Source organism: Sminthopsis crassicaudata, chromosome 5 (assembly GCF_048593235.1).
Source record: "Sminthopsis crassicaudata isolate SCR6 chromosome 5, ASM4859323v1, whole genome shotgun sequence".
Taxonomy (NCBI): Eukaryota; Metazoa; Chordata; class Mammalia; order Dasyuromorphia; family Dasyuridae; genus Sminthopsis; species Sminthopsis crassicaudata.
Genome location: NC_133621.1, coordinates 140,395,476 through 140,422,491, shown reverse-complemented (window position 1 = coordinate 140,422,491; position 27,016 = coordinate 140,395,476). Strand labels below are relative to the sequence as shown.

The following is a 27,016-nucleotide window of genomic DNA, read 5'->3' as shown; positions in this document are numbered from 1 at the left end:
TTGAAACAACAGGAAAAAATTATCTAACATTCATTTGACAACTTAGTAAGCTATTCTTTTGAAATATATGACTAATTATAAAAATGTATTAAACATCAACAAGTCTCAGAAAAAACAAATTCAATTAAAATAATATTTTTCAAAGGATAATTTATTTTAAAAGAATGAAAATATGAAATTAATGAAAAAGTTATTAAAGATTCACTATTTTTTAAAAATAGTGATATGTCATAGAATGTTACAACAAATAACTGATATACATCATTAATTTCAAGCACACGATTTATCTCAAATTTCACAGGAAAGATTTCCTTGAAATGTAAGCCACTGTTATAAATAATTGTTCTCTATGTATATTCAGATGATTACAGCAATATTTTTCAGAGTACTTCCTAAGGATTAATAATCACACAGGTTAATAGATCTTGACTTTCTTAAGACTATCACCTCTTTCCAGATGGTCATTAATCTAAAAAAAAAAAAAAAAAAAAAATGCTCTGATTTATTCCCTCATCTTCAGTTACAGATCGAGATGACAACTGAAAAATAAATTTGCCAGAAGCATCATACTAAAATATTTAAAGTCATATACTTTCCAGACTATACTATTTTAAAATTCAAATTATTTTATTGTAAACCATAAAATGTCAAATGTTAGTATTTTAAAAGCTGTATATTTTAAAAGACTATTCATCTCTTTATAAGAATGAAAAAAAAAATTTAAAAAGGACCCCTTGTATAGTTAAAATGATTCAGAATGGGAGACTAAAGATTTGTTGGCCAAATTCATCATAAAATACTAAAAGGCAAAATTTGTATTTCTACATCATAGACCTTTATCTATGCTAGGAAAGCATCATGTGGTCTTATTTTACATATGATGATACTGAGACCTGAAAGAATTCAATGAATTACCCCAGGGCTTCCCAATGAGCAGTAGACCCAGGTCTCCTATAATCCTAGTGCAGGGCTCTCTCCATCACACTACAGCTCTTTCTCCAGCTATCAGTATAGTTTGGTGTTATCACACACATAGCTGTTTATCAGAAGTTTCTCTAGGCCTCAGAAAATATAACTGCAAAAAAATTTAAATATTATAGCTACTAAAATGAAAAACAACTATTTTCATAAAAAGCACACCCCAAACCTGCCTCTATAATAGCTATAAAAGGCAGTACCTTAGATATATGTTAAATGTTACTATTCTGAAAAGATCAAATCATAGAAAGTATCTAAAATATCAGTGTCAATTCTATTTTTCCAAACTCTTTCAATTTTAATTGATATGTTGGACTGATTTAGTTAGAGAGAAGAGATAAACAACCATGAAGTTGCAGAAATATTTAAAAAAAGAGAAAGGATTCCAGGAAATGGGGTAGGCCTATGGAAAATTCATAGGAGAAAATGTACAAAAATAAAGTAAGAGGAGAAAGTGGATAAAACTGGATAAAACTGGTAGCAATGAAGGAAATTAATGGATTAATCTATGCATCAAAAAGTCAGTATTAAAAACAGAGCTTCACTTTCTGAAGCCACAAATTCTGAGTACACCAATTTTGTACTTACACTTATTTATATTTATGTTTTATCACCTAGATCAGCTTATCAATGTCCTTAAAGTATAGCAGCCAGAATTTAACACAGATTTTCATGGTCTAACTTGCAGGGGGGGAAGGTGCAATAGAGCTATCATACCCCTAATGCTAGACACTATATCTCACAATGTAATTTAAGACATAAGTTTTTTGCCTTCCATTTCACACTGTTGACTCATATTGAACTTGTATAGTTCATTAAAATATCAAGATCTTTTTTTCAGAAGAAATACTGTTTAACCATACCTTTTTTTAAATGTTAATTTTTTAGCCCACATGTAAGACTTTACATATATTATTATTAAATGTCATTTTATTAATTTGGCTTCTCCCTCCATTGAGATTTTTCTGAATCTTGCTTCTGTTACCTAATATGTTAGCTAGCTCCTCCTAGTTATGGGTCATCTAAGAATATAAAAATAATTTATGTCATTATTCAAGTCCCTGGTAAAAAGGTAAATAGCATTTTAATTTAAATGGATCTTGAGGTACTCTATTTAGAGATCAAAACCAAGTTGACTTTAAACCAATTTCTACTCTCAGAATTTGGATTAAATTAAATTGAATTTAATTAGCTCCAAATATACCTAATTTGTATTACTGTCTATTCCATGTCTCTTTACTTTTCCATAAGGATAGTATTAGAAAGTTCATCAATCTTTTGCTAAAATAAAACTAAATTATATTTACAGATTCCTTATATCTATTTGCCTTGTAACCTGATTAAACAGACATGAATTTAGTCTGCTATGGCATGTACTTAATAAAGCTATGCTGCTTTTTTAGGATCATTATTTCTGTTTTTAGGTAGACTTAAATTAAGCTCCCTTTTAAAATCATCCATCTCAGATTTTTTTCAAGGAATCAAAACAAAGTATAATAGTCTATGTTTTGCAGATTCCATTCTCATCTCTCTTCTGAGAATCTAGACATTTGTCCTACTCTGGTTCTGTGGCATATACTCAATAATCATTGAAAGATCAGCAGTTACATTCAGTAGTTCATTCAGGATCCCAGGATGTAGTTCATCTGAGCCTGGTTACTTGAATACAAAAATAGCCAAGTGTTATCTTATTGTCTCCCTATGTATCTTGGGTTTCAGCTCACTATTAATCATTTTTCTTCTGTCCTTTTAATCCAAAGTTGGCTCTCCTCAGCAGAGAAACCAGAAGAAAAATAAGGACAAATTAGGTTCATCTTTTCTCTTTTGTCCACTGTCATTATTCCATCCATTCTATATAATGATTCCAGCCTGATATCCCATCACTTTCCCTTGATTTATCTATTCTTCCTTATTTTAAACAACGAAATAACAATTGCCCTTATACACTTCCTCTTGCTTTTGAAGGAACTGTTAGATTAAATCAAGAATTATTACTGGCTCTGTATTTTAGCAAAAGGATATTGCAGTGGTTGTCTAACTGAAATTATCATCATTACTACGTAATATTATATATGTACCATATAGCACTGTATATATAATATATAATATTTCAGTGCTAGGTTTGTTACCTATTTTAATACTCATGTCTATTTCTTTCTTCCATTCAGATAAAATCTGTAGAATTTTCTGATGACATCTCTTCTGTTTCTTTATCTATTAATCTTTATCCAAACTGTTCTTCATTATGCACTGTTTTCATAATATACAACACTATTCTGCCTACCTACTTCTTTTATCCATTCTTTTTCCTTCTGAATAAGATATGACCTTTTACAGTTATATTCTAATCATGGATGTCCTTCCATAAATTCTCTGTAGTACCAAGATTAAATTTGCTTTTTATATGAATATTTTTATTCATGTTACTTATTTTTATTTTATGCATTTATATATCAAAATCTACAGATATAAGTTTTATTATTAACATTGAATTTTATTTCTAGTTAATTTTGGTGTTTCTTCTGCTGGTCTTTCTAATTACAGTTATTCTTTATATAATACCTACCCTGGAGGGCCATAAAAAGGCAGATTTTTTTTCACATCCCTTTACTTTTAGCTTAAAATCCTTTAAAGTATCTGTGCAATATTCTGGCCAAATGGATCCTTCTTAGGAACACTTCATCACTGGTCAAAAGTCTTTATTTTAAACAAGGGTTTAGAAATATATTTATCTTCCTAAAAGCCTATCTTTTCTAAAGTTCTTCCTTGTGATCAGCTAATACCTATACTCCTAATATTTGTTTCACTGACATACTCTATTATAGCAGAGATTTTCTAATTGTTTCACTGCTTGATAGGAGCTATCTTATTTAACTTCCTAATTAAAAGGAGCATATCAGTCTCATGAAGACAAGAAAGAAAATATCTTTCTCAAATTATACCCTTTAAAGTCATCTTTAAATGTAGAAATAAACTACTTTAAGAGAAGAGTATGTAGAGAAACTTAGCTACAACAATAGTATTTTAAAAATGTTATTAGAGTTCAACAACAAGAATTGGAAAAGATGTCATACAATTAACATGGCTTGATCTTAATCAGTTTTCTTTTGGATTGCTTTTGAATTCTATAGAAGCAGGAAAAGAATGTTTTGATTATATATGAGGCCTCATTTAAAAACTACTCAATAAAGAAACTATTCCATAAAACATCTCTACAATCTTCTACAGAAAAAAAGGCTGTTTATACAAAATTAAATTCTACTGAAACATCAGAAAGCTCAAATACTTTACTGACATTACCTTAATTTTCTACAAAGAGATATTGTCTATGTTACAAAGGAGAAAAATGATAAAAAGAAGAAGCTTTCTGTGATACAGACTAAGATAAGACTACTAAAAAGAATACTATTTTTAAGAGAACTTTTCATTTTATGTGACCATTCAGACTTAATTATAGCATAACAAATTATCTGATGTTTAAACTTAGAGACTAAATTGAATTAAACACCTTTGAAATCTATTTATTGAAACAAAGAGAACAAGGCGTGCCAATTAATCAATTAAAAATCAACAATTAAGCATCCACTACATAGCCCACTAAATGTCCAGGATGTCAAGAAATTAAGTTCACTATAAATCTATTCCATCTACAATGGCAAACATTAAATACTGATCATCATTTCATGCTTTTTCATTATTTTTATTTACTACTGGGCATGAGTCAGTTGTAAATAAGGTGTATGGTTTATTAAACAAATGAATGTTTTAGTTATTTGATACTTACATATTCATATAAAAAACTTTATAAAATCCCATGAAGTCTCTTCCACCTCCCTCCCCTTTTCCAATGTTCCTTTAGTTTTTTAAATTAATATGTACAATTAATCAAGTTAAAACTTACTTGATGAAGATCATTTCCTAATACATATTCCGCAAAGTAACCAGGTGCAGCAGATGATGCCCGAATAGCTTGCCATATTTTGTGATGACATCCTCCCAAATAGTGGGAAGTGACTCCAGGAAAATGACCATAGTTTCTGAACACAAATGCTTTTGGTGTTACTCCTCTGTTTACAAGACTACTTACTGCTGCCACCTATTAAAAGTTAAAAATTTAAAATATCTATAACAAGACCTAAAGACACTCTATGTCAAGATACTGAGATAAACAATTCTTATTTGGAATTAACTTCATTAAAGGGATATCTAATACACATACACACACACACAGACACACACACACATATACACACATAGATGCGTGTATATATATATATATATATATATATATATATATATATATATATATATGATAAATATGTATTAGAAATAACATTTTGAGAAAGTGACTATAACAAACATAGACTGAAGGGTCATTTTGCCTATATGAAAATGATTACTTGAACATACACTAGTATACATATCTAAGACTTTTAAATAATAACTCAGTTAGTAGCAGTATTAAACACTTTAAAAAATTAATGCATAACTGATTTTTAAAAGGGAGTATAACTATACTTACAATAATAGCATTTTACAAAAAAGTTGTGTCATTATTATGGTGAATCAATGGTAATTTTAAAAGAAAAAAAAATGTGTGACTGATAACACTAGATTGTAGAATTGTGGAATTATGACAAAAAGTTGTAAATTAAGTTGCTAAAACATTTAAAAAACTATTTAAGATGTGCTGATTATCTGCAATAAAGATGTGATTTTTATCCAAACCAATTTCCTTTGCTATACTCCTTTTCTCGTAAATTACTACCTGCTTTTCATAAACTACTTATTTGTGTGAAATGAAAAGGACTTGATGAATCAAGTTAAAACCAAACTGACACCTTGAAGACACCTAGAATATTCTAGAAGAATATTTCAACGTGCTAATCATCTTGCTGATAGTCCAAAAAGTCATTTTCTTTTATAAGAGGAAAAACATAAAAAATAATCTACACTGTTTGCCTCTGATCAAATGTTTTTTTGCAAAAACAAAAGTTTGGCTGGAGATAAGACATTATCTCTGGCCATTGGAAATAATTTAATGAAATCTTCTCCCTACAAACCACAACTTCTAAACTACACTTTATTAATGAAATAAGTACAAGGCCTGTTTTCTTGACACTCCTTTATTCTACTACTCAGCTTTTTTTTTTAAACCCAAATCCTAAAACTGAGAATGTCCATTTTCAGAATGACAAAAGTCAAATAAAAGAAATGAAGGAAAAATTGGGAAAATAAATGTGTGATGCAAAAAAACATGAAACATAAGGAAACAGCATATTAAAAGATAGTAATAAAATATATATGTAATAATCATAAATAATAAAGTTAACACTTTTAAAAATAGAATAGGCCAAATGGTAAAAGAGGCACAAAAATTCACTAAAGAGAAGAAATTTAAAAGCATAACAAATCAAATGGAAAAATGGTGTACAAAAATTCTCTAAAGAGAAGACATCCTAAAAAAAGTAGAACTGGCCAAATGGAAAAGGAGGTACAACAAAAGCTCAATGAAGAAAATACTTCCTTAAAAACTAGAATTGAGCAGTTGGAAACTATTGGTTCCATGAGACATGAAAAAACAATAAAACAAAACAAACAAAACAAACAAAACAAACAAAAAAAAAAAAACAAAATAAAAAATGAAGAAAATGTGAAATATCTTCTTGGAAAAATAACTGATCTAAAAAATTAATTGAGAAGAGATAATTCAAGAATGATTGGAATACCAAACAGCTGTGATCATAGAAATCATCAAGGAGAATTTCACCAATATTTTGGATTCAGAGGGTAAAATAATAACTGAAAGACTATACCAATTACTTCCTGAAAGAAAGCCCAAAATAAAAGCTCCCAGGAATATTAGGGTCAGATTTCAGAGCTTCCAAATCAAAGAAAAAATGCTGCAAGCAGCAACAAACAATTCAAATATCATGGAGCCATAATTAGGATAATACAAACAGCTTCTACATTAAATGATCAAAGGGCTTAGAATATCGTATTATAAAAGGCAAAGAAGCTAGGCAATGAAGAATCACTATCCAGGAAAACTAAATATAATCCTTGAGGGAGAAAGGGGAGAAAATGGATATTTAATGAAATAAAGAACTTTCAAGTATTCCTGATGAAAAATCAGAGCTGAATAGACTCAAGAAAAGCATGTAAAGGTAAATAGAAAAGAGAATCATAAGAGATTCAGTAAGATTAAACTGTATAGTGTCCAACCTCTATTAAAGAAATTTTACAGTGGAGGAAATGTGGTATTATTAGCATACAATGCTTGAATTTTATTCTCATTAGAATTGTTTCAAAGAGGTAATAACACATACACTCAGTAATTTTGAGGAGGGAATGTGGTGCAAAGTTAAAAAGAGAAGGCTAAATAGGAAAAATACATAGTAATCATAACTATGAAAAAATTTTACGGCATATTTTCTGATAAAGACCTTATTTCTCAAATATATGGAGAATGGAGACAAATGTATAAAAAAATAAGACATTTCCCAACTGATAAATGGTAGTTTGCAGATGAAGAAATCAAAATTTACTATAATCATATGAAAAGATGATCCAAATCACTGATTTAAAAAAAAAACCACAAAAATAAAACAACTCTGAAGTATCATCTCACACCTATGAGACTAGCTAATAATGAGGGAATATAAGAAAATTGGGACACTAAAATATTGTTGGTGGAGTTGTGAATTGATCTAACCATTTAGGAGAACAATTTGGAACTATGCCCAGAGGATTATAAAACTATATATATTCTGCATTGGGTACAGTGCAGTGTTAGAAGAGAGATGCTACAGCATTAGAAACAACAAGATTTGGAAAAAAGATTGTATGTTTGGGGAGGGAGGAAGAGGGAGAGGGACATTAGCTCATAGGTTGTGAGCCTGGGGACTGAGAGGATGATGGTGCCCTCAACAGTAAAAGGAAAGTTAGGAAACAGGGAACGGTTTGGAAGAAATCAACCAAACACTTATTAAATGCCCATCAGAGAATCAGTTTTGGACTTTGAATTTAAAATGTGCAATAAACATTTAGAAATGTGAGCCAAAGTCAGCAGAGAGGTTAGGGCTGGATGAATATATTGAGGAATCATTTTCATGTTCTTTGTTTCCAATGTTCTTTGAATATATGTAAGCTGATAAGATCAATAAATGAAATGGTATCGAGGAAGAAGTAAAATGTCCTAGTGTTAAAGCCTGGGGGGACAACAATGATTATAAGCATGACATGGCTGAAATTTCAGCAAAAGAGACTATGATAAATAGGAGGAAAATCAGAAGATAGCAGTGTCACAAAAAATTTGAGAGAAAAATTATCAAGGAGGAGGGAATGAATGAGTACCAAAATGTTACCAAGAGGTCAGAAGAAATAAGACTGAAAAAAGGCCATGATGAGTTCAGAAGCCAGACTATAGAATTAAGAAGGTACAAGCAAAGAAAAATAATGCACAAGAGATTTGAGACAACAACTAGTGGAGATGGCTGGATCAAGTGAAAGCTTTCTAAGGATAAGAGACACAGGAATATTTGAAGGCAGTAAGAAAGCAGCCATTAAATAAGGTAAGATGGAAAATAAATAAAGTCTAAAGATGAGGGAGAAAGCAGTCTGCTGGAGAAGAAAAGATGGAATGGGATGGATTATGCAAGTAGAGGTGTCTGCTTTGGCAAAGAGAAAAACCAGTTCTTCATGTGAGACTGGTGAGACATATGAGGAGGAGAGAGCAAAAAATCTTTTGAATCATGTGAGATATGAAGAGATAGAGTGTGGTAAATGCCCCCAACTATTTTAGTGAAATAAAACAAAAATTCTCAGGTGACTAGATAAAAAAGGGCAGCTATGGGAGGTTTGATAAGGGATGGAAAGGTTTGGAAAAGTTCCTTCGGTGATTGGGACAGACAATTAATTATAGAAAAGTCAAACAAGCAATTAATAATCAGTCATAATCAAAAGTGAAAGTATTCAAATATTTTGCTATAAAATAACATTTATTGTAACTGCCTGATCTACCCAAAAAAGGAAATTAGGTTGGCCTGGAATATAATGCTTTTCCAACATTACTTCAAATCATTATAAAGTTTAACACTTTATAGTATTTTTTTAAAAATTAGGCATTTATAAAACCTTGTGAGAAGTGGTATTCAGAAGAGAGTGTTATTCTGAAAAACTGTTATTTCTTTCTTTTAAAAAGTAATTATAAATAATAAAATATTTTCCTATAATTTCAAAGCATATGCAAACTTACCTTAGGAGACTTGGGATTTCTTGCTGTTTCAATCATTAGATCAGATCCCATTCTATCCCTTTATAAAATAAGAAATTATATCAAAGTGATTATATTTTAGAAATGTAGATGATATGAAAATCTACTTTAAATGCTTTAAAAAAATGATTACTTTTTTTTTTTTTTTTTAAAGCTTTTTATTTACAAAGAATAGGCATGGGTAATTTTTCCAATGCTGACTTTTGGATAACCTTGTGTTCCAAATTTTCCCCTCCTTCTCCCCACCCCTCCCCTAGCTGGCAGGTAGTCCAATATATGTTAAATATGTATTAAATCCAATATATGTAAACATGTTTATACAGTTATCTTGCTGCACAAGAAAAATCAGATTGAGAAGGAAGAAAAAGAAAAACTGAGAAAGAAAACAAAATGCAAGCAAATAACAACTGAGAGTGTGAGAATGCTATGTTTTGCTCCACACTGTTCCCATGGTTCTCTCTTTGGGTGTTGATGGCTCTCATCATCACTGCACAAGTGGAACTTGTTTGAATCATCTTAATGTTGAAGAGAGACACATCCATTAGAATTGATCATTATATAGTCTTGTTATTGCTATGTATAATGATCTCCTGGTTCTACTCATTTCACTTAGCATCAGTTCATGTAGGTCTTGCCAAGCCTCTCTGAAATCATCCTGCTGGTTGTTTCTTATAAAACAATAATATTCCATAGCATTCACATACCATAAGTTACTCAGCCATTCTCCAATTGATGAGCATCCACTCAGTTTCCAGTTTCTTGCTACTACAAAGAAGATTGCCACAAACATTTTTGCAAATGTGGATCCCTTTCCCTCTTTTAAGATCTCTTTGGGATATAATCGCAGGAGAAAAACTGCTGGATCAAAGGGGTATGCACAGTTTGATAACTTTTTGAGCACAGTTCCAAACTGCTCCCCAGAATGGTTGGATCTGATCACAGTTCCCATTTTCCCACATCCCCTCCAAAATTTGTCATTATCTTTTCCAGTCATCTTAGTCAATCTGACAGGTGTGTAGTGGTATCTCAGAATTGTCTTAATTTGAATTTCTCTGATCAATAGTGATTTGGAGCAACTTTTCATGTGGCTACAAATAGTTTCAATTTCTTCATCTGAAAATTATCTATTCATATCCTTTGGCCATTTATCAATTAGAGAATGGTTTGAACTATCATAAATTTGATTCAATTCTCTATATATTTTAGAAACGAGGTCTTTATCAGATCCTTTGGATGTAAAAATGTTTTCCCAGTTTATTGCTTCCCTTCTAATCTTGTCTGCATTAGTTCTGGTTGTACAAAAACTTAATATAATCAAAATTATCTATTTTGTGATCAATAATGATCTTTAATTCTTCTTTAGTCACAAATTCCTTCCTCCTCCAGAAGTCTGAGAGGTAAACTATTCTATGTTCTTCTAATTTGTTTATAATATCATTCTTTATGTCTAGATCATGAACCCATTTCGACCTATCTTGGTATAAGTAAGGTGTTAGGTGTGGGTGTATGCCTACTTTCTGTCATACTAATTTCCAAATTTCCCAGCAGTTTTTGTCAAATAGTGAATTCTCATCCCAATAGCTGGGGCCTTTGGGTTTGTCAAACACTAGATTGCTATAGTCATTGATTATTTTGTTCTGTGAACCTAATCTATTCCATTGATCAACTTCTCTATTTCTTAGCCAAATGATTTTGATGAGCTAATGAAAAAATGCTTTATAATATAGTTTTAGATCTGGTACATCTAGGCCACCTTCATATGCTTTTTTCTTCATTAATTCCTTTGAAATTCTTGACCTTTTGTTCTTCCAGATGAATTATATTGTTGTTTTTTCTAGGTCAGTAAAATAGTTTCTTGGGAGTTTGATTGGTATAGCACTAAATAAATAGATTAGTTTAGGGAGAATTGTCATCTTATGTTAAATGGAATTTCTCTTTGTATCTCTTGCTGTTGGATTTTGTAAATGGATTGCTTCTAGTAGTTTTTTAGTTGATTCTCTAGGGTTCTCTAAGTATATCTCATCTGCAAAGAGTGATAATTTGGTTTCCTCATTACATACTCTAATTCCTTTAATCTCTTTTTCTTCTCTTACTGTCAAAGCTAGCATTTCTAATACAATATTGAATAGTAATGGTGACAGTGGGCAACCTTTTTTCATCCCTGATCTTACTGGGAATGGTTCTAGTCTATCTCCATTAATTCCTATATTCTCTAGTGTTTTTATTAGGAATGAGTGTTGGATTTTTATCAAATGCTTTTTCCGTATCTATTGAGATAATCATATGTTTTTTGTTAATTTGGTTATAAATATAGTCAATTATGTTAATAGTTTTACTCATATTGAACCAGCCCTGCATTCCTGGTATAAATCCTACTTGGTCATGGTGTATTATCCTGGGGATTTTCTATAATCTCTTTGCTATTAAAAAATGACTACGTTTTAAACTATCAAAATACAAACATTTCCTAAATATGGCTATGCCTGATAAAAATGAGGAAATAACAAAAAAGCTATAACTGTGTTTCTCGGTGGAGCTTAAAATTTAATAAGTGAGATAAGACAAGAAACAATTTTTCATGCCCAAATATTTTTGTCTAGAGGGAGGATGAATGTTGAGTTCCTTTTTATAAAAAAAGCTATTTCATTTAAGGCTCCCCATAATCAAGTACATAAAAGACAACACGTAAAAACTTCTTAGTTGCATAATCAAGAAAAGCTGGTAAGTAAAGTACTCATTCAATTAGTTGAGCTTAGTTTGAAAATTTGTCCGTTAGATTTCTTTCTTAACACTATAGAAATGTGAACTATTTGCTTAATTTACGGGAAAGAAAAGGCCTTAGAAGACAAAATAAGTGAACAGGAATATGGAGAGGATGGAGAGAGTAACCAAGTTACTATTAGTGGCAAATTTTAAAAGTAAAATTTATTTTTTAAAGTTCAAGAATTGGGCACAAAACCTTGAAGTGTTTATTAATATATTTTTAGTCCCAGTGTACATTTGAATAAGCTGTGAGCTATTTTTCCAAGCCTCTAATAAAAAACCTTATATTAAATTAAATAGAAAAGAGCCCTTGAAAAGGACCTGAGTTCATTTATATTGGACTTGGCACCATGCCCTGGAGTTCATTAGGTTAGGCCTTTGTGATCAGTAATAAATTGGACATTCTTTTAATGGAAAACTCCCTTTCTTGGATTTCTTCAATATGCAAATCTGAGGTAGTTATGTGGCATACTTCAGCTCAGCTCATCTCTAACGTTGCAGGAGTAATTGCTTTCTAAGAAAAATATGATTTAACCAATAAAAGACTTTGAAAGTATTTTGTCTTAGTGCTATGAATCCACTGAACTAAAACCCTCATTTGGCTAATGAAGGCAGTAGGGTGTAATGCGAACAACAGCTGGACTGAGCTCAGGAAAGACCTGGGTTCAACTTCTACCTCTGGCACTTTACTATCCACTAGCATAGTCACTCTCAGCCTTAGTTTCCTTATCTGTAGAAACAAGGCTAGTAATTCTTTAACTACTTCACAACCCTACTATGAGAATCAAGTTAATAAAATATGTGTAAATATATGTTAAATGCTTTTGCAAAACTTACAACTTCTATACTATATAGAACATATATATATATATATATATATATATATATATATGACTATCTGCTAACAGAACATGCAGGAATCAGGTTTCACTGTTATCTCAAAAATAGTTAAATCAACAAACTAATATAATGAGGAGTTAGGTAAACATTTTAGTCTACTTTGCTTCAGTATCAATAGGTTAAATGAACCTAGACTTTTACTTCTTTTATTACTTGTTACATGAAGCAGCTTATTACAGGTTCCCAATGTACTCCTTAATACCTATATCTCTAATTTTTATTTTCCATGCTAGCTTATTTTTAGCATTTCATTGAGAAAATGTGGCAGCCAAGATTAATCCTAAATTAATGTGGCTTGAAAATGAACATACTCCTAATTTCAAATAGTATGAAATAATAATAAATTTTTTTAAAGTTCTAAATAGGAAACCTTCAAAGAATTTTTTTTTCTTTTTGAGTTTGGGTGGGAGGCTTGATTTTTATGAGATCTACATCTGCATGCTTTCTACAATTTATAAATCATATTAGTCTAGACCAATCATTTCAATTCTTTGGATCAATGTTTATTCATCTGTAAAGCTGTTGTGAGGATCTATTTCACTATATAATTTTACAAAGATGTTGTGAGAAAAAAACTTTTGAAACTTCAATTTGTTATAATATATAACCTATAAAATCTATATAACCTAATAAAAGAAAGTGACTGCTAGCAATGTTAAACTAAAAACATTGGCAAATCTTATAGGGAAAAGAAGACTAATTTCCCCCCCCCCCCTGAGGCTGGGGTTAAGTGACTTGCCCAGGGTCACACAACTAGGAAGTGTTAAGTGTCTGAGAAGGAACACTAATTTTTGCAGTTAAAGGGGCATAGGAAAAAAAAAAACTTTATTTTTTTCTAGAAACAGTTTTACGCTGCTTTTACATACATAATTTCTTAGGAAAATTACATTGACATTATTTTTAAAATTACATAGATTACTATATTAAATAAAAATCATCACAAGTAAATTCTAAAGGTAGTTTCTAAAGGTTTTAAATATTAGTTAAAAATGAAAAATCACTGTAAATAATTCAAATTATAATCATCAAGGAAGTCAGGAAAATAGTAATGAGAATCATACCATATTCTATGGATAATTATAAATTAAAATAAGTCCAACAAAACTAACTTTTCCTTGAAGAGATATCACTACATTAAGAAACAGTCACTATCATCTTTTCCAAAAGATGACAAATGTATCAATCCTCTCTGAACACTTTAAATAAAAATTTATTACAATGACAGATGGAAATGACAACTTACTTTAGTATTCTTTCCCAGGTTTCACTGTTATAAAATGCATGGCTCCACCCCATTTTGACTGTTCCAACAATGAGATTCTGGGTAAATACATCTGTTCCTAGCTTTCGATAAAGTTCCTCACATTCATCCAGATGCAAATGAAATATTCCCAACATGAAAGCTAATATGGCACCTAAAACAAAGAATGTCAATGTAAAAAATTTTTCAAGGAAAAAAAATGAACCAATTTAATTAAAACAGATTAAGTTATACATGTAATAGTTTCTATTTTCCATTAAGTCAATGGACAACTTTACTAGAATGAAGTGACTGAATTGCTTTGATTGCTGAATGTATCATTTGACAAACCTACCAACATATTCCTTTGAACTAGTCCAGGGATGTTTTGTAGGTACATAGCTTGATTTTTTAGAACTAATTTACAATTAAAAATAAGCAAATACTGCCACCTAGTGTGTATTATGTTAGATTAAGCCTAAACTAACAAAACAGAACAATAAGAAAAATATTTTAAACTGTCACTGAATAATCTGGAATAGTAATATTTGAGATACAACTCAGAAAAAATAAATAAAATACTATGAAAATAGTATTTCTCTGAACTGTCATTCTACTATGAAAGTAGTTGTAACTATGACACTTATCATCAACTTAAGAGAAATGATGTCACTTTTTTTGTTACTTAGATTATTGGAAAGAAAAAAAAAAAAAACTCAAGTATTCTTATCTAAACTATTAGTTAAGGACAAAAGACAGGAAAATGTGAAGGAGAGGAGAAATGGGAAAGGAGACCACAGGGACTAAGTAACAGATGAACCAATTCCTAAAAAGGAATTTTGATGATAAAAGTAGCTGCTTGTGGTACAAAGACTAATGATTCAGACCTATCTGTATCATCATATGAAAAAACATTCAGTAAGAGTGAGAGAAAGAAAAGAAAAATGATAGTGATCTTGGTACAATGGAAAAAACCATGGATTTGGAGTCAGAGGATATGAATTCAAATCTCTGTTTCCTAGTGAGATTCTGGCCATTTTCCTTAAATTCTCTGGATCTTAGCTTCTTCATTTGTAAAGTAATACTGTTGAATGAGATGACCTTTCAAATCCTGCCGATCTCTAAGGTTAGACCAACATTGTCCAATACATATCATGATAATGTTTTTTTAATTAAAAGAGAAAGGAACCCTTTGCAATTATGCTAGTAAGTTAATTTTTAAGCAAAGGTAAAGATAAGGACAAAAGGTAAACTAGATCACTTTGATTACATAAAGTTGAAAAGGTTTGGCAAAAATAAAATTAATTCACCTAAGAAAGGAATCAGTTAACTAGGAATAAAATCTTTTAAATAAAATATCTGATAAGAGTTTGATATTCAAGATAAATATATATATATATATATGGATATGGAACTAACAATTACATAAGACTGAAAATCATTTCTCAATAGGTAAGTGTCAATAAATATTACCAGTTCTCAAAAGACTTTCGTACTATGAATAGCAACCATATTATCCAATGTTCTCCTTCACAACTCTGAGGACTGCAAATAAAAATCCTGAGGTTTCATCTCACATTCAGCAAATTAACTATTCTTATTTTTTGTCATCTTTGCCAAAATTAAAGAGGTTGTGGAAAGGTGGGCTTGCACTACATTGTTAGTGGACCTTTCAAATGGCCCAACTATTGGATGTAATTGTTGGATCCAATATAAATTGTAATTATGTAAAGAATAGCTAAAATGTCCTTTTGAGATTCTACTGCTAGTCATATGTTCCAAGATTAATAACAAAAAGAAAAAACCCATATAAATAAAAATAGTTATAACAGATCTTTTGTGGTAGTAGAGGACTAGAAACAAAATAGAAGGAATTGTTTGAATGTAACAAAATATGACTATGCTCTATGAGACAATGAATGTGATGAATACAGAGAGGGCTGGAAAGACAAGACTGATGCAGAGTAAAATATGCAAAAGCAAAACAATATACTCAAAGATTATAATAATGTAAATATAAACAACAATTAAACAATCCATACTAACTGCTTCAAAATTCCAATTACTAAGCCTGGATCTAAAACAAAGATATGCAAAGACGATCAATCTAATTAGCCCTAAGTATCACCTGTAAAATTATGCAGTGTCTGTGGGTATCATTAGTAGTGCTGGGGATAAAGAAAAAAAAAGGAAAAGAATGAGAGCAGAGCAAAGAAAATGGAAAAAAGAAAAAAAGGTTAATAGTAACAAAGCAACAGCAACAATAATAATAGCTAACATTTATATAATGCTACTGTGTGATAGGCACTAATATTATTTTATTTGATTGTCAGAACAGTAGATGAGTCCAAGGAGAAGGAACTATGCATATCATGTCAAGACTTTTTTACTATGTTAATTTTGCTAACTTTTTTTCTTCCTCTTTTTTTATTCTTTATTTATAAGGAATGGCTCTCTGGAAGGGCATAAGGGAAGAATATAGTGGGAAATGAAGATAAAAAAACAAAAGATAGTAAACTTTTTAAAAAAGGAAACAAATTATGAAAAATGAGAAGACATATGAACTGATACAGAGTAAAGTACATAGAACCTGGAATACCATGACTACAAAGATATGGAAAGAACTGAAAATATGAAATTAAAAATCTTAATAATCTGGTAAGGAAATTATAACAGGGTTATTGAGTTTTTAAAAAGATGTATTTGGGGAAAATGATTAAAAAGAACAAGGAAAAGAGATAAGGCAGAACTTATCAACTCTTTAATTTGCTTTTTTTTTTTCCTTTTTCAAGAAAGAAAGAGTTTAACAAAGATGTGATTTTAAGGGCAACAAAAGAGCACCTGCATGGCTTTGATGAGGTCAAATCATTAAGTACAGATGAACTACATTTTAGGATAATAAAAAACACTGATGACTGATTTCTCAGGCAGTGTCAATGATCTCTCAAAAATCATACTATGTAAGATAGGACAGAAAAGGAAAATGTTTCCATTTCAAAAAAGATAATAGATTTGGCAAACTACAGTTATAAAGGAGCTTTACTGTTCCTGGAAAAAAATTAAAGAAGCTTTATTTAAAAAGATTGCTTACTAAACAATTTAGAAAAGGATTCAGTAATCACAAAGAGCCATGACTTCATGAAGAAACAGTCATGTAAGACTAGCCTCATTTCCTAGAATTAATAGACTGGAAGATCAAGCAAACTGCAGATATAGCTGACCTAGATGCTAGCAAAGTGCTTAACAACATCTCACATGCTATTTTTGTAAAGAAGATGGAGATGTGGAATACATGATAGGTATATCTGGAGTTGCTTGAATGATCAGACATAAAGAATAGTCATGAATGCTTAGATTATCAACTTGGAAAGAGGCCTCTGACATAGTGTGCTAAGGATATGTGTTTGGCTTCCTGCTAAATAACATTTATATAAATGCTCTAGATAAAAGTATAGTGGGCATGCTTTTATCAAATTTATAGACACAAAAGATCCAGTAAACATTTTAAAGGATACAAAAAAGTTAGATCGTTAAAAAGATGTTGGGAAATTTTTCCTTACTTCAAACCCTTGTCCCTTTTTAACTCCTACCAGTTACTTTTAGTTTAGCCCTCTATGGCCAAGCAGAACAAATTTTATCCCAATTTCATGTGAAAATCACTCAGATATTTGAAGAAAGCTATCATGTCTGCTACCTTTCTTTCCTGTCCCTTTCTCCTTTCCCACCAAATCATTCCTTCTCCAGGCTAAAAAGTCATAATCTTTCAGCATGATCAATCTGACTTCTCTGAATGGTCTTCCTCTTCTGTGTCTTTTATTCCTGAAGTATGATACCCAGAACTGAACACAACAGTTTAGATTTGGCCTAAGAAAAAGAATGGTCAAGTGTCAAATTCCAAAATAAGGTACTTGATTATGAAGTGTCTGTGGGTATCTTGGATAGTGATGGGAATAAAGAAAAGAAGGTTAAAGAATGAGAGCATAGCAAAGAAATTGGAAAAGAGGAAAAAAGTGGTCAATAGTAACAATAACAATAGCTAACATTTATATAATGCTACTATGAGACAGGCACTAATATGATTTTATTTGATTGTCATAACAGTTCTGGGAGATGGGTGCTATTATTATCCCTATTTTAAAGATGAGAAAACTGAGATGGATAGAGATTAAATGATTTGTGCAGAGTCATAACTAGCAAGTGTCTGAAGCCAAATTTGAACTCAGGTCTTCTTGACTCTAGGCCCTGTATCCTATCCACTGTACTACCTAGCTGCCTATAGGGTAAATACAAGTGAAGCATAAAGATATTCTATAGTAAGAATACTCCCTATTTTGAGGTATTAAAATAAAACAAACCTGATTGTGATTTCATCCAAATGCAATTTAAAAACTCTAAGCAAGACAGATTGCTTAACGCTGAATACTGAAATGTATTGCCACAACCCCAAGGTAAAGAGCTTTCCATTCTTTGATCTGAATCTTGATCCCAAGTTCTCTATTATATGAGAAACAATCCTTAAAAGAACACTTATACCTCAAATATACTGTTAATATAATGTTGATATTCTAAAATATACTCAAATATTTTGAAAGAATTCTAATGTCTTGTCATTTTGCCAGTCTTAAAAAAAAAAAAAAAAAAAGAACAATGATGCATTATACAGGAAAGTAAGGAAAGAAACTCTAAAAAAATACTTGATTGGGGGGGAAAGAATCCAACTTTCATATCTGTGTGGTTTAAATACAATGCAATTTCAGATAAGCAAGATCATAATATACCATTATGATGTCAACATTATTGTATTACAACCAAATGGTTTGCTCTTTAATCACTGTACCTTACTCTTTTTTTTCAAGAAGTAAATAAACCACAATAAAGAAATTCATATTTTATCTGAAAACTACATTTTGATAATAAAGATCACTAAAATTTTAAAAATTTTCCAAACAATGCCACTTTGTCATATCAATAACATTCAATATTTGATTGATTTATTCTCTGTTAAACAACAAGAATATTTAAATTTTAAACCTGAAAATTAAGAAAACAGCAATTATCAAATACATTTCTCTTCAAAAACTATTTATTTTATTATTTTTATCATATAGACTAATGACAATCATGATTGACAATACTGATTACCTGTGCTTACACCACAAATATAATCAAAAAGTTGATGAATTGGCTGTTGAGTAAGTTCAACTATTTTTCGAAGTGTCTGAAGAGCAACCACACCTCTGTAAAAAAGTTTGGAGAAAGAAAGAGTTAAAATGTTCACTTTATTGGAAAAACAATTTAAGAATTCCACACTTTTGTGTCTTTCAGTTTAAGATTTCCAGAAAATACATTTCCAATTCATTCTAAAATGACATTAATATGCAAATTAGCAAAAGTACCTATTTCAGGATGTATAATTTAGCATTTATAACAAGTTATTCTTTTTTAAATCTCATTAAAGTTATTAAAATCATTCAATTTTTAAATAATTAAATATGTAGAAAGCCAACTACACAGTTATTAGCATGTAGTGGCTGAATCCACAATCCTAATACCTCATGTTTGGATTACTGAAAAAATTTCATGTTTGGGAGTTCATAATTCCAATTTATCCTTCATTATGCTATCACATCAGGATTTGGCAGCAACAGGCCAGAGTGAGGCCAGAACTAGAAGGGACATTACCAAGAATCACAAATCAGGAAACTTGATGTCTGATCAAGTATAAAGAAGTATTAAGAAAGATCAAAGTATAAAAGTAGGAAAGAATAATCAAATACTAAAGATAGAGGAAGACGTAGTTAAATCCAGGAAAACAAGCACCAAGAATTAGGAGACAAAAGAATAACATTTCTCCAATCAAGAGGTTTGTATAACAAAGATGATGAAAGATAAATAATCCCAGTCAAAAGAGTTCAGGATCTAAAGATGTAAAATAACAGATGTAAAGCATCAGAACCAATAATAAAGATTAATAGTTAAACCAATTAAATTCTAATGTATGGAATATTTAATTCAATTCAGGAGCTGAACCACTCTCTGATAATGGACAGTTCTGACCTATAAGTGATCAGATATATCTGTCTAAAAGAGGAAAGGAATGAGAGAGTAAGAAAATAAACAGTTCATTCGTGACAATTTAATTTTTTAAATATATCTTTCAAAATCTCATTCCCTTTTTAAAAAATACTTCAATGATTTCTTATTTCCAACTACACTAAATACAAACTCCTATCTTAAATTTAACCTTCCATTTCATAAATCTCATCCTACTTACATACAATCCTATTTCCTAAGTCTTTACAGTACTTCTGTTCTCTACTCACATCAATGTCTACAATTATTCCAAAAATATAGGAACACTAAGAACCTTAATATTCAAACATCAAACATTTATCTTCTCATTCATTCTCCTTCATCTGTGTGACTAAGCTTACTTTTCTCTTGAAGTCTTCCCTGACAATTTCAGCCCTTTCTGCTCTTCCTCTCTACTTATTATATATTGTTGTGGAAGCATATTAATTACTCTGTACTACACAATTTCAAACTTTAGTATTTCTAATTACTTATTACACATTATTTGTGTGTTAGCATTATGTCCGAAAATATCTTGAAGAAGCTTCTCTATCTTTCATAGCACCTACCATAGGGCTATATACACAGTAGGTACTGATTATCTGATTGATGTGAGTGAGAAAAATAGAACATAGACCATGTTAAAAGATTTTCAATAATTTCAAGATTCTTATGTTTGATAGATTCATGTAATATATCACATAGAAACTGAAATTTATTACAATCTGATTATTAATGGGTAAGGAATATATTAGGCTCTTTAAAGCTCTTTTTATATGGAACAGTTTTTTTCTAGCAAGAGCAGAAAAAGCATTTTTGCAGAAGTATGTAAGATATTTCTCCTCTTCAATGAACATTTTCATGGCTAAAAATATTTAAAGGTCTTCAGTTTAATTAAAATTGCTAAAAATAAGTGAATGAAGAAACAATTTTCTGGAGGGATTTGAAAAGTTTTAAACAACAACAAAAAAAGAACTGTTAAATAAAGACAAGTCACTTCATGAAAGCTATCAGATGATGCTTTGTTATGCATCTGATCAAGTCTGAAGACTTGAAGGAACAGAAAAAAGAACTTTTTATGTATGGAAAACTGAAAATGACAAAGTTTGAAGAAATGGTTCAAGAAATCAAAATGTGATGTTGGACCAAATGAGGCCATTACCCTGCAGGTTATTATGATAGCTTGGCTTATTTGATATAACTATTTTATTTGAGGGTATAATTTTAAAAGTAAAGAACCAAAAATATTTGGAGACTACGGTATGATTTTAAAAGGACTGTTTATTTCAAAGGGAAGACAATGAGAATCAGGAGGCTAGTGCTGCAGAGTGAAGAGTCTAAAAGAAGATAAAAGAGGTAAGAATCAGAAAAACAATTCCATCAGAGGTGTGTGTGTGTGTGAAGAGATAACCTAAGAGAAGCAGGAAACGATCAGCTGAAAAAAGGCTTCAATTACATGATTTCTGACTGCCAAAGAAAGTCAGATGTTTCAGATTTGACTTTCAAGTGCCACCCTAAGCTTGAGTGAAGATTCTCAGAATTGCATGTTGCCCATTTCTGCTTGCTCTGGTTTGAGAGGAAAAAGCAGAAAGGAAAGTTAGCTACCTTTCCTGCATAAGAAGAGATGTTTTAAAGCATTGCCTAGAGAATCAAACAGATCTCTGTTTTAACTTGAGCTCTGTTCTAACTGGACAACAAAGCAAATGGGAAGTGAGGATATGGTGGACTATTCTATATGGTATAACACTTCCTTTTTTTTTTTGCTGAGGCAATTGGGTTAAGTGACTTGCTCAAGGTCACACACAGCTAGGAAATATTAATTATCTGAGGCCAGGTTTGAACTCAGATCCTCCTGACTTTGGGGCTGCTGCTCTATCCACTGAGCCACCTAGCCATCTTTGGTATAACACTTTCTAAACTTTTTAAGGTGTTCATGATATCAAAAAAACTTTTAAATGTACACTCCTGTATAAAAGAGAGAAAGATTTGCCCAGTTAAAGAGCAGTGAGGGTTAATTAAAAGACAAAGTGGTGAGCATAAAAGTAATTTCATGTGGTGTAGTTGTTACTAAGCAGACCAATAAAACTGAAGGCTATGATCGGAAGCTGCAAGTTACCTTGAACCTATTAGGATTTTCTTCTCTCATGTGTCTATCTTCCAGGTTGCTTGTAGTTTGTCCAGACACCACAGTCAATGAATACATTAGTAGGAGAGTGTTACCCAAGTTTATGTTTGGATTGTGATTTATTATTTGTGCGCTTGCTTATTATACTGTTTAAAATGCTATATATAAATGCTAGTCTAACATTATTGCTTTGCTATCCAGTCAGAACGGAATTCAGGTCGATTCTCTATGCAATGCAAAACTAATCTAGCCAATTCTTCTTATAAAGCAAAGCAATGATACTGTCTTCTAAACTTACTGTGAAGAAAAGGATCTTATTTATAATCTGAAAGTGTCATCTTGGTGAATAACTCGGTTGTGTAAACAGAAACATATGGATGGGGAGAAGAAAAAAAACATTAATAAAAACAACTATCATTTATATAATGTTTTATTGTTTAGAAAGCATTTTATGTATTATCCCATTTGATCCTCACAGCTATCCTGAAATAGTTATTATAATAACTATTTTCAGAATTTAGATCTGGTAGTATAAGAACAGGATGGAATAAGCAAGACAACTCAAAAGAATGAACAAGCAACACATACCCAAGTGAGAAGTGTGAGATTCCAAAAGAAAGAATGTGAATGATCCATCCTACTTATTTTACAAACTAAACTTTAGTTTTGTGCCAAAGTATCTTTGAAAAAAAGCTAAACTAAACTAAAGCTTCAAATTTTCCATGGTCCTACCTTATTCCTCCACCATCAATTGTGAGAATACGAATTCCTCTTCCTTTCACTGGATCTGTATAGCCAATCAAAGCCAAATTTTCTCTAATAGTAGCTTGAAGAGCTTCATCCTTAACTTGCCTTAGTCGAAGTAAGTATGGAACAAGTTTTTCCTGTAGAGAATATATTTTAAATAAATTTTAAAATATAAAAGTGAAAAGTTATGTTGTTATTTCAAGAATGTTGTGCTATTTTGTTTAGAAATTATATCACTTACATGATCTTTATAAAACTCACATCAACTTAAAGTCAAAAATTTTCTTTGTAACAAGCTAAAGAAAATGCAGGTACCTAAACAGATTATATAAAATCTTCCCACAAAATCACAACAGAAGCTTAACAGAGCATTATCTATTCAATTCAATAGCCATATATAAAGTCCCTACTAAATGCACTAAGAGGAAAAAAAAAAGTAAAAAATTATCCTTGCAAATTTAGCTAGTTTTTTTTTTTACAATATTCAATATGAGAGAGAAAATGACAAATATGGCTTCATACTGATATTTGAGAATAAAATGGTAATTTTAAATGCAAAGTAAAACTACAAGGTCTATATTTATAGAGTCTAAGATACTTAATAAAGAAATTTCTGATTTGACCAAATGAAAAAAATTTTGTTAAGAAGTTAAGAAAATCTTAGAAAAACAGAATTTAAGAAGCATAATTCACTTGGTTTTCAAGATTCAGAATTTTTTATTGCTATTATAAGTAACTCAAATTTATATTCTAAGACCCCTAAATAAAAAAATTTAAAAAACCAAAAAAACACAAACCTAGTTTATAGCAAAGGTTTCAAAACCCCAGAGAGGCCTACAACACTCACTCATAGGTAGAACACAAAACAGACTAAAATGTAATTGTGAAATATTTAACAAAATAAATAAAAATATGGTAAAACAAATATAATGCTAATATGTGGTTTTCTAAATCAATATGCATCTACAAGGATCTTTATGTACAGTTTAGTGGCTTCCATTTTTACTTAAATTTTGATTCCTCTGGTATAAAAGGCAGCTAGGTGGTATAGTGGATAATGTCCAGACTTAAGTCAGGAAGACTGACTTAAGTTCAAATTGGCCGTGATTCTGGGCAAGTCATTTAACCTTATTTTGCTCAGTTCCTCATCTGTAAAATGAACTGAAGAAGGCAATGATAAACCAGTATCTTTGCCAAGAAAACTCTCAAAAAGAGATGATTAAAATAAATGAAAAAGCATCATTATTACTGGTATATGGAATGCAGTAGCCTCCCCACTCCAATAAATGAAGAAATACTGGAATGTTCAAAAACCCAAAAAGGGAAATTTGAGTGACTCTATTGACTAAGACCATCACTAACAACCTAAAAACACCCTGACATAGGAGTTTGAGAATTAGTTTCCTACTTGGTCTGACTAGGTCATACGCACCCCCACCCTCCATTCAACCCTTCTTCTAGCTTCTAGCTACTTCCAATCCTGACTTACATCTTTCTACTGGATACAGATGGCTGACATAGGAATAGAGAACAAACGATGACAAATAAGGATCAAATGCTATTCTAATTTTCAAAAATAAAAAAAAATTAAAAAAAACAAAACAAAACAAAAAAAAACTCTTCATTCACAGCCCAACTACTTTCTGCTTCTCCAAGATCCTTCCCACATTACTTCCCCCCCCCCCCCAGCCACAACAGTTGTCTATATTTCTTACATACAATGTTCCACTTCCCATCTCTGATCCAATTATGGGTTGTCCCCAAGAGCTGGAATGCTTTCCCCCTATACCTTTACCTCTGGACATTCCTAACTTTCTCCAAGAATCAGCCTTCTGGGAGAGAAGTCCTTTCCTAATCCTCCTTAACTACTAATGCCTTCCCATTCAAGATTACTTTTTTGTTTGTTTGTTTGTTTGTTTTTTTGCTTTATGTGAGGAGTGTACTTATATGTGGATGGGTTATCTCTTCTTTTAGAATCTAAGTTCTTAAGAAATTGTCTAGCTTTTTGTCTTTGGATGTGCTTAGTAAATGGTTATTGATTAATTGGTTGAATAAAGAATGGGGTATAAGCTATAGAATATAAAGATAAGATCTCTTCCCTCATGAAATTTACAATGTAATCTAGCTAATACAAGCATACAACTTGATGAGTAAATATACTCTCACAGCAATTAAAACACATACACAAACAGTTGAGAAGCTGTCAACTTCTCCATTTCTCCAGCATAGAGACTAGATTCTGCTAAATTAATTTATAGATAATGACAACTTGGGAACCTTTTTATATAGGAGAAGGAAATAGCCATTCAGATTACCTACAATTTTGTAATGTTTTTAAAAAAATACATTCACACATTATGTCCAATTTTGATTGATTTCTGCATACTAGGTTAGATTTATAATTATCTTTTGATTATAGTCGGGCAAAATTTCTGTAGATGAGTTACTAAGCCATAGGCAACAGTCCCCTGTATTGTAATTGATTAACTCAACTAGGTTTTATTAAGCACCCATAATCAATCAATTACTCAATAAACATTAAGCACCTACTATATGCTAGGTACTGTGTTATGTACTGAAGATAAAAAGAAAAGCAAAAGACAGTCCCTGCTCTCAAAGAGCTGACAGTTTAAGAGGGGAAATAACTTGCAAACAAGAGTGAACAGGCAGGACAGGAACAGAATAAATTGCTAATAATCGACAGAGGGAAGGTAACAGCATTAAGGGAACTAGAAAAGGCTTATAGAAGGGAGGACTTAAGCTAATACTTGAAAGAAGCTATTTTTATATCTTCAAAAGAGGATTTCAAGATGTTACTTTGCACATTACTGAATTTACTATTGAAATTTTTACTTTATCTATAAACAAATGTATAAATTGATGTTATAAAATTATCATAATCAGGCTTGGCCCCAAAGAAGAAAAATGAGAAACCACCTCAATCTGCTTTTTTTTTGGCGATGCAGGAAATTGGATATGGAATGCTAAATATAATACTTTTATATATACATATATATACATATATATATATATATATATATATATATATATATATATATATATATATATATATATCTTGGAACTATTCCCTCTTTTTGTTTTTGTTTTTGTTTTAAGAGAAGGATCCCTTGGAGGAAGAGGGATAAGAGATACAACAGGGAATATAAATGTAAATAACCAAAGATGAATAAATTTATTTTTTAAACTATCTTTTGGTATAAGAGCAGTTTCTTTAGGTATATAAAATGTTAGTAATTCTCTCTCTAGTTCAACAGAAGTAGATATTGTAAGATTACAAATTATAAATTGTATAACATGCATGAAAAGTTGATAAGACATTTAATTACACGTGCTATTTCAGTCCATTTTTTTGGAATATCAATTTTTTCTACATCAAGGGGAGAATATTGTCTTTATCATAACTAAGTATTAAAACTTGATGAAAAGCTTTTAATAAAAAAAACTTAAATACTTGCATTAAAACCAGTTTAACCAAGGGATAAACAGCTGGTTCAAAAACTTAAAGAGAAGAATAAATAACATCCAATGAAGCAGTTGCCATCTGAAACAATTGTCAGTGATTATCTTTAATTTTACTTTAACAGTCTCAAAAACCAATAAAAATATTAACCAATAAACTTTTAATAATTTTAACAAAAAACCTGCTTTACAAACATGACATGTCACAAAATTCTTATTATAATAAGAATATTCACTTGTAATATTATATATAAAATTATTTCATAGAGAAGGCTACTCCATTTAGATTTTAGACTTGTCCGCATTATTCCCATTTTACAATTGAGAAAACTGAAGCAAAGAAAAAATATTTTACTCAAAATTACAAAATGAATTGGTAATTAAAACATAAATAAGATCCTCTTTCATCACTAGAGAATATTAAACTTTTTGATTC

The 27,016-nt window shown here is 30.7% G+C and overlaps 1 protein-coding gene across 7 annotated transcripts in view; it reads right to left on the bottom strand.

Moving 5' to 3' along the window:
* PNPLA8 (patatin like domain 8, phospholipase A2) overlaps positions 1-27,016 on the bottom strand; it is a 50,407-nt gene that overhangs the window by 6,823 nt on the left and 16,568 nt on the right. For all 7 annotated transcript variants that reach the window (XM_074268302.1, XM_074268301.1, XM_074268298.1 and 4 more), the window contains exons 4-8: positions 23,086-23,237; positions 19,299-19,393; positions 14,160-14,331; positions 9,236-9,293; positions 4,880-5,074 (exon numbers count right to left, since the gene is read on the bottom strand). In XM_074268302.1, coding sequence (XP_074124403.1) covers positions 4,880-5,074; positions 9,236-9,293; positions 14,160-14,331; positions 19,299-19,393; positions 23,086-23,237 — 672 coding nt within the window. The remainder of the gene's footprint in view (positions 1-4,879; positions 5,075-9,235; positions 9,294-14,159; positions 14,332-19,298; positions 19,394-23,085; positions 23,238-27,016) is intronic.